Source organism: Carettochelys insculpta, chromosome 26 (genome assembly GCF_033958435.1).
Source record: "Carettochelys insculpta isolate YL-2023 chromosome 26, ASM3395843v1, whole genome shotgun sequence".
NCBI classification, from domain to species: Eukaryota; Metazoa; Chordata; order Testudines; family Carettochelyidae; genus Carettochelys; species Carettochelys insculpta.
The window spans coordinates 2,418,774-2,432,208 of record NC_134162.1 but is presented as its reverse complement, the minus strand read 5'-3'; the positions used below and the strand labels follow the sequence as shown (position 1 = coordinate 2,432,208).

The following is a 13,435-nucleotide window of genomic DNA, read 5'->3' as shown; positions in this document are numbered from 1 at the left end:
TCCAAAACGTCTGTGAGGTGCCCCGGGACTCCTTGTCGCTCTTGCAAAACAGAGGCTCTTAAATTCAACCAATTAAAAAAAGAGAACCTGCTCCGCATAGCCGCTAGCCAATCAGAGAGCGGTCGCTGGGTAGATTACAACTGAGGGGAAAGAAAAGTCAACTGTGCGTCCCGTCAATCATTTTAGGCAATACTAGCCAATGAGCGAGGAGTTGCTGGGAGGAGGTGGTGCTGGGGGGGGGCGTGGAAGTATGATTGACAAGGCGGGAAGCTAATCAGAAGGGAAAGAGGCTGGTCGGGTGAGGCTCTGGCTCGGCGGACGGTTGGCGTGAGCCCTGAGGAAGTGACGAACAGCTTTAGAAGCCAATCAAAATTTTGGGGCTCGTACGCCTACGCGAATGGGGAGAGAGCGTTCGTAGGGGGCGGGGCTTGTTTCCCGAGAGGGGAAATTGACGTCTGTTGAAACCAATGAAAGGCGGCAGGTGGCGGGCTCCGCCCAATGGGGCGGCTGTGGGCGGGGCGCGGCGAAGCCGGTCCGCGCGCTGGCAGGGGCGGCGGGTTAGTGGCGATGGGGCTGCGGGCGGCTGCGCTGTGCGGGGCCCTCCTGCTGCTGCTGCTGCTGGGAGCCGGCCGGCTGGACGGCGCCCCCCGCGGGCTGCTGCGGAGGCGGCGCGCGGCGGAGCCGAGCTGCGGGGAGCGGGGCGGGCTCGAGGCCCTCCTGGGCAACAGCACCTACCCGGTGAGGGGCCGCGCGGGGCGGGCCGGGCCGGGCCGCCCGACCGACACCGACCGCCCCTCCCCCCGCCGCCTGACAGGCCCATCCCCCGGGCCAGGCCCGCGCGGGCGGAGGCCCCCCGGCCAGGGGCGGTGAGCAGCGGGGCAGACGGACGGGCCCCGCCGCTGGGGGGATGGACTGACCGACCCCCGCCAGCCCCGGCGGAGGGGGCGCGGACCGGCCAACCACTGCGCCCCTCGGCCGCGCCCGGGGGGGGGGGGCGGACTGACCCCCCCCCCCACGTGACTGGTCACAGTCGCACTCAGCGGCGCACCGGCGCAGGGCGGACAGACTGACACCGGGGGGCGGGGGGAGGAGCTCAGTCTCTCCCCCGTTGCTCCCCTGCGCGAGGTGGGGAGAGGCCCCCAGCCGGGTGGGGGGTGACAGGGCCCTGCCCCCTGCTCGAAGGCCCCGGCTTGTCTCACCTGCGCGCCCCTGAGCGCAGCCCTCTGCCTCTGCAGCTGCCGGGGGCCAGTCCCTGATGGTCTTGGCCTGGCCAGAACAAGGGGTGCTGCCCTGTGCCAGCGCCAGCTGGGAGACCCCGCAGCTGCTTCGGTCTTTGTCTCCTAGCAAGAGCCCCAAGGGACAGCAGGGCGCCTTCCTCTTCTTGCACTGACAGGCCGGCTGTCTGGAGTCCCGGGATGGGCTCGCCAAAGCTGGCCTCCTACCTAGCTCTAGCTGCCAGTGCCGTTAAGAGATCTCTGAGTCCAGTGGGACTGATGGGGGGGGTTTGTTTTTTGCCTGTTGCACCCCAGAGCTACACAGATGTGGTGTGTAGAGCAGGTTCTCCTGCCACGTGAGCCTGTAACATGTCAATGTGACCTTTGGTAAATTGCTTCCTGGGTTGGTGCCTCGGTTTCCCTGTCTGCTGATCCATTTTGCCTCGAGTTGGAGAGGCGTCTTTGATGTCTGAGTCCTCGGCTTACCTGCATGTGTTAGAGAAGGGCAGCACCTTAACTGCTAGTCTGTGCACTATGACAGACCCACAGGAGAACTACAAGGAGCTCTTCAATGCTGCATTATACACCTTGGCATGCCCTCACCTGCACAGCATGTAACTTCTCACGGACATCTAAAGGGAGCATGTAACCCGGTCCCTGCTGATAAGTGAGTGGCAGAAAGGCCAGGCGGCTGCTCCTATTAGGTTGCTTCTTTGCTGTCTAAGTGTCTGAGGCACATCCTTGGAACGCTGCAGCAAGGTTGAATGATAGACATCTCTTAAAAAAACAAAACAAAACTTCATTTTTTTCCAGTCAGCGGTTAACCACGCAGTTCACTGTCTTGGTAGAGTGTCAGGGCTTGAAAGATTGCATCCGGAGGTGTACTGCAGGAACCTGCGCTCCACCGACACTGAGCATAGGGGTGTATCATTGAAACTGTAAGAGGCCCTTAACTCTAGTAAGGCAACGCAGTGCTGCTGTTATGCATTAATAATCTGCTGTGGAAAATCCTGTTCTTTGATTCCTTCTGCATCCTTGCTGTCTCCCCCTTCTCCCCCCATGGCTTTAGCAGATGTTTTTCACTCCTGGCATTTTACTTTGTGGCTTAATTCTATACCTGTGATATGCTGTGCTTTTGGGGATCCCCTGAGGGGCAGAACTGTCTGGCAGGCTTATCCCCAGTGCCTCTGCAGTAGGGTCTCTTGTCTGAGTAGAACCTGAGTTCACATTTGATGGAGTAGCTTCTTTTTGCCTTTTGTGTTTTAAACTTTAATAACTCATGAAGTGCTGGTCCTGTAGCAGATGTGTATGCCAGCACCTCATTGCGTGCGGCAGGTTTTTACTGCAGTGGTTGAAAGAATGAGGTAGAAGATGCTTTCAGATTTGGGAGACCTAAAATTGAATGTCTTGGTTCTTTGCACAGGCTGCTTAAACTTCAGTCACCTGCCCCCCTGCTCCCCAAAAGTGAAATAGTTCAGTCCTCTCTCTCCTAGTACAGGTCTCCAAAAAGCACTCCCTCCCCAATTATTTTACCAGTTCCTTACTTACCACGAGCGGATAGAAAAGAGGAGATCTCAACCCCAGAAAGACCATGGGGTTCTGTGCTGGAAGCCCCAGCTGACTTCTGCTTTTATGTAAAAATCTTGGTTTTATTGTTACCCCGTTCTGCTGCCTGTAGCAGCCTGCCTGCTGCCTAGATTGTAGCTCTATGGAGGAGGAAGCATTGTTTTAGTTACTTGTCTGGCCAGCACTTAGCACCATGGAATCCTGGTCTTTGATGGGGTGGTCCTAGTTCTACCATAATATACCAACTGGGAAGGATCCTGAGATTCTTACCATCATACTATCGCCTCCTCCGCACCCCATCTGCTTCAAAGAGGTGAGCTTCCTGGCTGCTTGGAAGGGTGGACGTTTTCTATATTCTTCCCACAGAGCCTCTGGGGCTGCTGCAAGTTGGAGTGTGAGAATCAGATCCCATCTACTCCCGGTGCGTGGCCAATGTCTGCGTAGGCTTTCCTGGGCGAGGGAGACACAGGTTCTAAGGCCAGATGTCATGATTCTAGTCAGTTTCACCTACGGGCCACAACCTTCTCAGTGCTCTTGTTAATTCCGTGCTGTTGTCTGACAGAGCTGTGAGCGGAGGCCCGTCTGCAGACTCGGAAGCAGTGCGGCAGTTTACATGGAAGTCACATTTGGAAGGTTTTATTCATAACTGTAAGGACTAAAAACTTAGGTTCTGTAGCACTAGTGGCTAAACTACCACTTGCCAAGCAGTAGGAAACTGATTTGGAAATTGGGCTTTCAGCCCTCCCGCTGCTGTAGGATCAAAAGTTGGGATTCATTTGCCTGCCCTTCCTGACGTGTTGAGTGCATTTAGTCCCCATGTAGTGTTACATCATCTGTGAGTGTTGTACCCTGCCCTGGTGGTGGATGGAGCCCATGGTACAGTGATATTCTGCAGTGCATCTGCTGTCACCTTATTTTGACTGGCACTCGTGGTGAGACTACTAGAAACCTTCTCTGGTTTCCCTCCAGGAATCACAGAGCACATCACTAACTTTGAGTAGAGCCTCTCAGCTTCCCTATAATGCAGGCTGTTTTATCCCATCTTACCACTGAGAAACTGAGGCTGGGAGGTGGCAAGTGTCTGTGACATCACTGGGGACAAAGCCCATCTATTCTGATTCCTGTTTGTTTCACCTCAGCCCACCATCCCATCCTCCCTCCCCTTCAGTGCGTAGCTTCTGTGGGCTTGTGAAAAGCACAGAGTGCCTAGAAGAAACAGGCCGTGTCAGAAATCGGCACGGGGCATTAACATGATGTCTCGGCACAGAGAAGAATGTGTGCATTTGTTTGCTAGCACTGAAGGGTTTTGTCCTTGCCACCTGCGAGACTGGGCTCACGCCTGTTGGAGACCAGAGAGCGGCCATGGCTCCGATGCTCTTATCGATCTTTGGACTCTTAAAGAGGGAGTGAAATCTGGTGTCCAAGTCTTACCACAGCTCTCAGCCTCTGTTTTTTGTCTGGGGACAACTGACTGGAGCTTTCTGTACAGCTGAGGTACAACTCTGAGTTGGCCAAGTTAGATAATAGGAGTTTTTCCTTCCATCCCCCTCCATGCCTGGGCCACCTAAGGTTACTTCCCAAACCCAGACTGCTGCCTGGGTAAACAGCTCTGTCTCACTACAACACTTCTTCCTCGGATTCCTGCTTTTCTGGGAAGTCAGTTCCAAAGTATCCAAGCAGCAGTACAGGTGAGGGGTGGGCCAGTGGGTTTAAATGTGTTGGTTTCCTGTGATCAGAGGATGAAATTTGTGCACACACATGGCTACCTTCTCAGGGGCTTGAAAACTTCTTAACTTAAGGGTACCCCTGCAAATCTGTAGAATGTAGCCCACAGTGTAGTGTCTAGCCATTGGTTCAGTGATAGCATTCTTGCTTTCCGGGTGGGAGTCCTAGGTTTGATTCCATGCAAATGCAGCTCATGTTATTAATGCAGCAGAAAAGGACCTGGGGATTACAGTGGATGAAAGGCTGGATGTGAGTTAACCGTGTGGCCTTGTAGCCAAGAAGGCTAACGGCATATTGGAGTGCATTAAGAAGAGCATTTCTAGCAGATCTAGTCAGTGCTGGTGAGGTCACCTCTGGAGTATTGTGGCCGGTTCTGCCCCCCGACCCCCAGTATAGAAAAGATATGGATGCATTGGAGAGGTTCCAGTGGAGGGCAACTAAAATGATTAGAAACAACAGGAAGTCCTGTGGCACCTTATAGACTAACAGATACTTTGGAGCGTAAGCTTTCGTGGGCAAAGACCTGCTTGTGTCAGAAGCATGAGTTGGGGGGGGTTCCATAGGAGGGTTTAAAGCCCATATATTTAAACCTCCTCTGGAACCCCCCACTCATGCATCTGACGAAATGGGTCTGTGCCCACGAAAGCTGATGCTCCAAAATATCTGTTTGTCTATATGGTGCCACAGGACTTCTTGTTGTTTTTGAAGATACAGACTAACGCAGCTACCCCTCTGATTCTCGTCAAAGTGATTAGGAGGCTGGGGGACATAACCTGTGAGGAGAGTCTGAGGGATGTGGGGTTATTTAGTTTGCAGAAGAGAAGAGTGAGGGGTGATTTGATAGCAGCCTTCAACTTCCTGAAGGGGGCTCTAAAGAGGATGGAGAGAGGCTGCTCTCAGTAGTGATGGATGGCAAAAAAAAGCAGCAATGATCTCAAATTGCAGAGGGGGAGGGGGAGGTTGGACATTAGGAAAAACCATTTCCCCAGGAGGGAGGTGAAGCACTGGAATGCGTTACCGAGAGAGGTGGTGGAATCTCCATCCCTAGCGTCTTCTACGTCCTGGCTTGACACAGCCCTGGCTGGGATGATTTAGTTGGGGTTGATCCTGCTTTAAGCAGGGGATGGACCCAATGATCTCCTGAGGTCCCTTCCAACCTAGGATTCCATGATTCTTAACCCAGGTGAGGCCAGCTCAGCCAGTGTGCTCTCTTGAATTAGCTGCAAAGTTAATGAGTAGCACCCGCCAGCTGGCTTGCAGAATAACAGAAACTCGTTTGGTAGGCGTTTCCTCTGGGTTAGATTTGCTGTATGGGCAGACTTGTTTGGGTGTGAAATATTTTGGCTTTTGTTGCCCTATATGTAAGAAGCTGCCTGGCCTGGGGGAGGCTGCATATAGGACAGTGAGCCAGCAGCTATGGGGTTTCAGTTTGAGCTCAGATACTGCACTGGTTTGTCTCGAGTAACCCAGCTGAAGTCTTGCAAAATAACTGCTTGCGATGCTTCTAGCTCAGGACGCTTCCGCCTCTAAATATAGCTGTATTTGGGGGCAGTGAAAGGAATGGCGGCCTTGGGGGAAGCTCGCGTCGCATGGAACTCTCAGAAGGAGGCTGCATGGGAATGGTTTAGTCAGAAATGCTACGGGGACAAAGTCAGATGGCTGGTCACTGCCTGCCCTCTCTGTCCCTGAGCATCACTGGCTAGTGCTGCTTAGCCTCCATACCTCAGTTTTCCTCCTCTAAAATGGGAGGCTGTCCTGACCTGAAGGGGTATGGCATCATGATTGATGCCTGGGGAGCAATTTGAGAATCCACCGCTAAGCACCTGCAGAATATTAAACGAGAGTGGAAGGCCTGAGAGCGATGTGGCTGGGATTTGGGAAGCTCTCTGCATGCAATCTCTGATCTCCCAGGTGGCAGCCTGGCAAGGAGTTTTTCTCTGAAATAAGAGTTCTTGTCTTCTAGGCAGGGGGAGGTCCCTGTTCAGTGAGAAGAGGAGGGACTTGCCGGCAGCTGAAGTGGGCCGTGCTCCAGCTTTGCTTATTCCATTTGTCCTGTGTTCAGACCAGCAATCGCCCAAGTATGTCCCAGCAGCACCTGAATTAGCAATGTGGAGGTTGCGTTAAGCAGCGCTGCAGGGCAGCAGCTTTGCTGAGTAAATACTGGTGAGAAACTGGGAAAACACTCTGTCCTGCTTTGGTTCCTGCTGCACTTCCCAGTCTCTCTTTGCACGCTTGTCCCAGCCGGCTCCAGGCCGGGCCAGGTGCCTCAGTGGAGCTGGGTGGTGGTTTCTGCCCCGCTGCCCCTGGGTTTGGGAAGACACAGTGCTATGTTGCAAGGCTGAGAGGCTGAACTGCTTCTCTGGTTTCCAGTGGGGGTGGGAGGGGTGCGGGGGACGGGATGTTTTGCTTGATCAAGGACTGCAGGCACAGCCAGCGTTGAACTGAAGAGATGGCTTTGCTGAGTGCTGGCCTGGGAGCTTTCCATGCTGCTGTCAGCAAGGACTAGCCTTCCCCATGGCACAAGGCAGGGCACCTGGGTAAGGAAAGGCTTAAAACCAAGTTCTTAGCTTTCTGTTTTGTCTTTGTCGACCTCCCAAGTGTAGTTTGAACAGTGCGTGAGTGGCCAGCAGGGATGTGGCGCGCTCTTTCTGAAGGCTTGCGGAATCCTTTGCAGGAATTGCATCGGCTGCTGCTGGGGTGGAGCCCAGGAGCTTCCAGACAGCCGCACTGAGGCACGCTTGGGGAGAAGCGCTGGAGAGCCTTGTAGCTAACAGTGTAGCAGAGGGGGAGTCCTGTTAGTCTGTATCCCCGAAAACAAGGAGGAGTCCTGTGGCACCTTATAGACTAATGGGCATTAGACAGAGGTTCCCAGCCTTATGGAGGCTGACCCGGTTTGACAATTCAGTAAGACTTTGTGACCCAAGGCAATTCAAAACTGGGGGGTAGGCAGGGGGAGGGCTTTTCCCCTGGGAATTTTTTTTAAAATAAATATTGATTCACCCTCTGCCCCCACGCCCAGACGTAAACCCCTCGCAGCCCAAAATGCCCCCCCACCACCTAAGTTACACAAATGCCTCTGCTGCTCCTTCGCCTGGCTGCCACCTCCTCCACACAGCTCCCCCCCAGCCCTCCTGCTCCCTTCCCCATCCTACAGCATGGGCAGTTCCCTGCCCTGCCGTGCTGAAATGGGACTTAATTTAATTGGTTTGATGGTCGGAGCCCTCCTGCTGGATGTTAACCAATTAATTTGAGTTCCGTTTCAGCAGGGTGGGTACTGGGAGCTGGTAGAGTCAGTGATGGCAGCGGCAGGAGCTGCAAATGGCTCCTTAAAGAGCCGATTGCTGCTCAGAGCCACCCAGCAACCCTTGAAAAATCTAGTGGTGACCCAAGTTTGGGTCCCACCCCATAGGTTGGGAATCCCGCATCAGAACATAATTTTTCATGGGCAATGGAGCTGACAGATTGGGTCTTTGTCCACGAAAGCTTATGCTCTAATTTATCTTTTAGCCTATAAGGTGCCACAGGACTTCTCATTGGTTTTTTTGTATCTAACAATGTTGACCAGCTTTGCACGCAAGTACTGACGCTTTTACTCTTGAGGAAAAGTACTTGGGAGTCTAATGACCACAGGTGGTCAGGTCCTTGCGTTTAGATCCTTCTGGAGAGAAAGGATAGACCAGTGCTTAGGACTATGGCCTTGGACAGGGGTTGGCAACCAAAACAGCACGAAGAGCCGCTTTCTCTGAATTCAGTAAAACAACCAATCCTTCAAGAGCTGCAGTGCGTGTGAATGCGTGACTATCCTTAATAAAGTCAAATCGTACTTTTTGTAACCCCCATTCTAAGAACAGCGCACACATTTGTAATGTGATCTGTGTTTACTGCAGGATGTTGACAGACTTTTTACATATTCTATTTGCTCACATTTTGTGTGTTTGTACCCCTGACTTCCACTCCTCAACCTACTTTACTTCTGTGAATTTGACTTCATGTTTAATTTCAGTTTTCTTTCTTAAAACACGTGGTGCCCTTCACAGCAGGAATTCCCCAGGTTTCCTTTTCCTCTTCAAAATCAAGAAGTTATTAGCAACACGATCAAAACACAGATGCAGTATGATATCCACAATGCACTGCGTGTGTTAAAGGGGGAGTTATCCAGCCTTTCAAGATCTCACATCATTTGCTATTTAGATCTGAGTTGTTCATTGTTGGTCTTTTAGACGTTCATCATTGCTGCAAATAATCAGAAGGATTGATATATATATATATATATTTTAAATTTGCAGTTGTGGCACTGGGAGCCACAAAAAAGTCCTTAAAGAGCCTCATGCGGCTCCGGAGCCACAGGTTGCAGACCTCTGGCTTAGGACCTGGGAAACTTGGATCCAATTTCTAGGCTTGCCACCGACTTCCTGTGTGACCCGGGGTGAGTCACTTAGCCTCGCTGTGAGCTCAGTTCCTCCTCTGTGCGCTGGGGATAACAGTCCTGGAGGAAGACTGGAAGTACCCAGAAAATGGCAAGTGGGGCCGTCTAGGTGCTGTAGAGAGCTCAGAAAAGTGGCCCCTTTTAGCATCTAGATTTTTATCCAGGATGTTTCTCATCTAGCTGCAGCACAGTCTAAGCCCATGGGGCCGGTGTGGACAGCAGTCAGTTGGGCAGGATGCTCAGGGACGAGCTGAGCCAGTAGGGTGTGTTTCATTGGCTGCTGGCAGGACTCGATCATTACTTCCTTGTACTACTGTGCTGCCCACCGCGCCGTATTTGAGTTTCAGCAGCTGGGTTGCTTGTTTTTGTGCAAAGGAACAACACGCCTGTCGAGTGCTGGGAGGAAAGCCACCTCTCTCTCGAGATGTACTGCACGGCTGCAGTCTGCTGTTAGCACACAGGGGTGTGGCCTGGTGTATGTCAGAACATGGCCCTGCAACCTACACCTTGGCAGAGCATTGAGTAATGTTGATGCCAGACTGCCTGGCCTGGGAACAGATGCTTATCAAAGTGTGTCAGAGGCCCAGTGTGCTGACAGCTGCATTTCGGAGTGTGATCCCTGTCAGGATAAGACAGTGTCAAGGTGGGTAGAAGAGGGTCTCTACTCTTCTAGAAAGCAAATCTGAGCTCAGTTGGTGGAGACGCGAGGGCCCTGTTCTCTCTGCCAGATCTGCCTTCCCGCTGCCCTGATGGAAGGGGCCTTGTGTGCCAGATGCTCTTAATAAAAGGCCTTTGTATGGTTCAGGTCTCCATTGTGGTGGCTTTCCTCTGCCCTTCCCTGGGAAGAAGTTGAGGCCCCACCCATTCCGCTTCTGCTCCAGGATTTGATGGTATCAGGACGTGCAGAAGCCAGCCTGGCTCTCCACTGTGTGCTTTGTTGTGAGTGCTAATACAGGCTGTCCGTTCATGTCCAGGCGTACAGCAAAGGCCTGCCCGCCAAGCTTGTCTCTCCTACTGCACACAAGGATTTAAGGTCTTTGCACAGCTGATCATTCCCTGGAGAGAGGGGCACGGTCAAGCCACAAACTGGATATGGCTTGGCAGGGCTTGTCCATACCAAGCTCCTTTAGCCTCTCTTCCAATGTGTGTGTAGTGCTGGAGCCATGCTGGCCAGGAGTCAACCTCGTTGGTTGCCAGGTTCTGTCCATCTGTGACCCTGTGAACCTGTAGGCAGTGAGTGGCTAGGGGACAGGGTGGCGGGGAATGGGTGGGAAGGAGTGAATACCAGGTTAATGTTTTCTTAGTGCGTATACTTGGAGCTTCTGTCATGTTGGATAGAAGGATCTCAAAGCAGTGCCAATGTCAGGGAAGCTCTGGTGACTACCTCCCTTTGAGACCCTTTCTAGAGACTGGAACAAGCTGGAAATAGGACCCAGGAGACCTTATTCCTGGTCCCATTCTTCAGCCCACACAGGGGTGTGGTAGGATCACAGGAAGTGGTGCCCCGCTCAGAAGGGGCATTCTGCCACACCAGACAGCTACTGGTCAGTGGGCAAATCTACAGTGGGGGCTGCTGTGATCGAGGTAGCCAAGGCATTTGACATCCCTCTGCTACAAAAGAGATAACTCTGGGAACGGTGCAGGACGTGGTGGACAGTTTTGCTGCAGTGGGGTTCCCTAACACAGCGGTGGGCCGATAGGGATGTGTGGTTCATCCGTCTTGGCTTCACACCACTTTGCCACAGAGTACACAAACCGCAAGGGGTACTTTTCCCCAGTGTTGCAGACATTGGTGGATCACTAGGGTTGCTTTACTGACATCAGTGTGGATGGTCAGGAAAGGCGCATGACACGTGCATCTTTAGGAGCTCTGCTTTGTTCAGAAAGCTGCAGAATGGAACTTTCTTCCCAGACCAGAAAATTACTATTGGCGACGTGGAAATGCCAGTAGTGATTCTGGTTCACCTAGCTTACCACTTGCTCCCTTGGTTCTCCTGAGCATAACAGGGTCAGGTCATCTTCAATAAGCACAACGGAGGGGATCCTCGAGGAATCCATTCTCTAACACTTGGAGAAGAAGAAAGCGATCAGGAATAGTCAACATGGATTCACCAAGGGGAGGGATCTGCAACCTGCAGCTCCTGAGCTGCAAGTGGCTCTTCAGGGGCTTCTTTGTGGCTCCTGCCGTAATTATTGCAAAGTCAAACGAAACCAACAAAACGCCCCTCCCCTTGATTATTTTTGATAAACGGTGAACATCTACAAGCCCAAAAATGAGCGACTTGTGTCTAAATGGCAAACGATACATGATCTCGAAACGCTGGATAACTCCCCCAGCGAGAGTGAAAGTTCGGCCGTGAAAGTCAGGAAGACAGCGGTGCACGTGCACACACACACAGTGTGAGGCAATAGAATATGTAAAAAGTAAACCTGTATCACTTTGGGTGCACTGTTCTTAAGAAGGGTTACAAAAGGTACAGTTTGATGTTATTTATTAAGGACAGTCTCCTATTGACATACGTTGCGGCTCTTGGATTGTTGAGTTTTTTACCGAATTGGAAAAAATGGCTCTTCTTGCTGACCCCTGACCAAAAGCAAGTCATAGCTGACCAACCTGATTGCTTTCTATGCTGAGGTAGCTGGCTCTGTGCATATGGGGATGGCAGTGGATGTAATATACCTTGACTTTAGAAAAGCTTTTAGTGTGGTCTCCTACAGTATTTTTGCCAGCAAATGACAGTCTGTTTTTCCAATCCATAGTTGTTTAAGGTGGGTAGAAAGCTGGCTAGATCATCAGTTGTAGACTGTTGGGCTCAGTGGTTAGTGATCAACCACTCTGTCTGGTTTGTAGCTGGTATCAAGTGTTCCCCAAGGATCTGGTCTGGGGCCAGTTTTATTCAACATCTTTATTAATTACCTGGATGAGGGGATGGATTGCACCCTCAGCAAATTTGCAGATAACACTAATCTAGGGGAAGAGGTCGATACACCAGAAGGTAGGGACAGGGTTCAGCATGACCTGGACAAATTGGAAGGTTGGGCCAAAAGAAATCCGAAGGGGTTCAGCCAGAAAAAGAGTTGAGTCCTGCACTTGGGATGGAAGAATCCCAAGCATTGTTACAGGCTGAGGACTGACTGCCGAAGCAGCAGTTTAACAGAAAAGGACCTGGGTGGGTGAGAAGCTGGATATGAGCCAACAGTGTGCCCTTGTAGCCAAGAAGGATAATGGCATAGTGGGGTGCATTAATAGAAGCATTGCCAGCGGACCTAGAGATGCACTTTACTCCCCTCTGTTCAGCACTGGTGAGGCCGCATATAGCATACTGCTTGTGACTTTCTCTTTCTTCCCTCCCCACTTACCCCCCAGCCATTACAGAAGGGATGTGGGCACACTGGAGGGAGTCCAGTGGAGGGTGGCAAAAATGACTTGGGGGCAGGAGCTCATGACCTTTGCGGGGAGACTGAGGGACTGGGGGTTATTTAGTTTGCAGAAGAGAAGAGTGAGGGGTGATTTGATAGCAGCCTTCAACTTCCTGAAGGGGGGCTCTAGAGAAGATGAGGAGAGGCTGTTCTCAGTGGTGGCAGATGACATAACAAGAAGCAATGGTCTCATTGTGGTGCTGGTGGTCTAGTTTGGGTATTAATGAAAACTACGTCATCAGCAAGATGGTGAAGCTCTGGAATGGATTCCTAGAGAGGTGGTAGAACCTCCTTCCCTAGAGGTTTTTAAGTCCCGGCTTGACAAAGTCCTGGGTGGGATGATTTAGGTGGGGCTGGTCCTGCTTTGAGCAGGGGGCTGGACTTAGTGACCTCCTGAGGTCCCTTCCAGTCCTAGGAGTCTATGATTTTTTTCTTGCCAGTTTTGCAGAGATTTCTCTTCAAGCTCCTATGCATGAATCGTTCCTCACGCAAGAAGGCATTCCCCTTCTCTGGGATCTCACCAACACGGGGTCTTCTTACCCAGAGCCTGCTGCAGCTGCTTTCTGCGCAAGCAATGCTCAGTTCTCCGGTCACTCACCAGTCCTGAGAATCAAAGACCTGATCAAATGGACAGTTGTGATTTTGTGTTTTCAAAAAAAAAAAAAAAAAGCGGGGCGGGGGGGGCACAACACAGTGTCTGTCTCTCTCTCTCTCTCTCTCTCTTCCCCCCCCGCCCCGTACCTCCATGTGTGACTTGGTCCTTACGTCAGATGGAAAGGATCTCCTAGCCCGAAAGCCTTCCTCTAGTTACAGGGATGGTGCTTGGTCCTGCCAAGAGGGCAGGGGACTGGACTAGCTGACCTTCTCAAGGTCCCTTCCAGCTCTAGGAGATGTGTATCTCCCATTATGTTGTTTTGGGGCAGGGATAGCTCAGTGGTTTGAGCATTGGCCTGCTAAACTCAGGGTTGTGAGCTCAATCCTTGAGGAGGCCATTTAGGGTTTGGGGCAAGGTTGACGTCAGCTGGCTTTCATTGCCCTTGACCTCATCAGTTTCTCTTGCACTGCGGCTCAAGCTCTGCAGACC

General features: G+C 52.0%; 1 protein-coding gene across 1 annotated transcript in view; it reads left to right on the top strand.

The window, feature by feature from the left end:
* The first annotated feature begins 543 nt into the window (after positions 1 to 543).
* SORT1 (sortilin 1) overlaps positions 544 to 13,435 on the top strand; it is a 38,711-nt gene continuing 25,819 nt past the window's right edge. Inside the window, exon 1 of the mRNA XM_074977610.1 lies at positions 544 to 738. Within this exon, the coding sequence (XP_074833711.1) occupies positions 568 to 738 (171 nt within the window). The 5' untranslated portion in view covers positions 544 to 567. The remainder of the gene's footprint in view (positions 739 to 13,435) is intronic.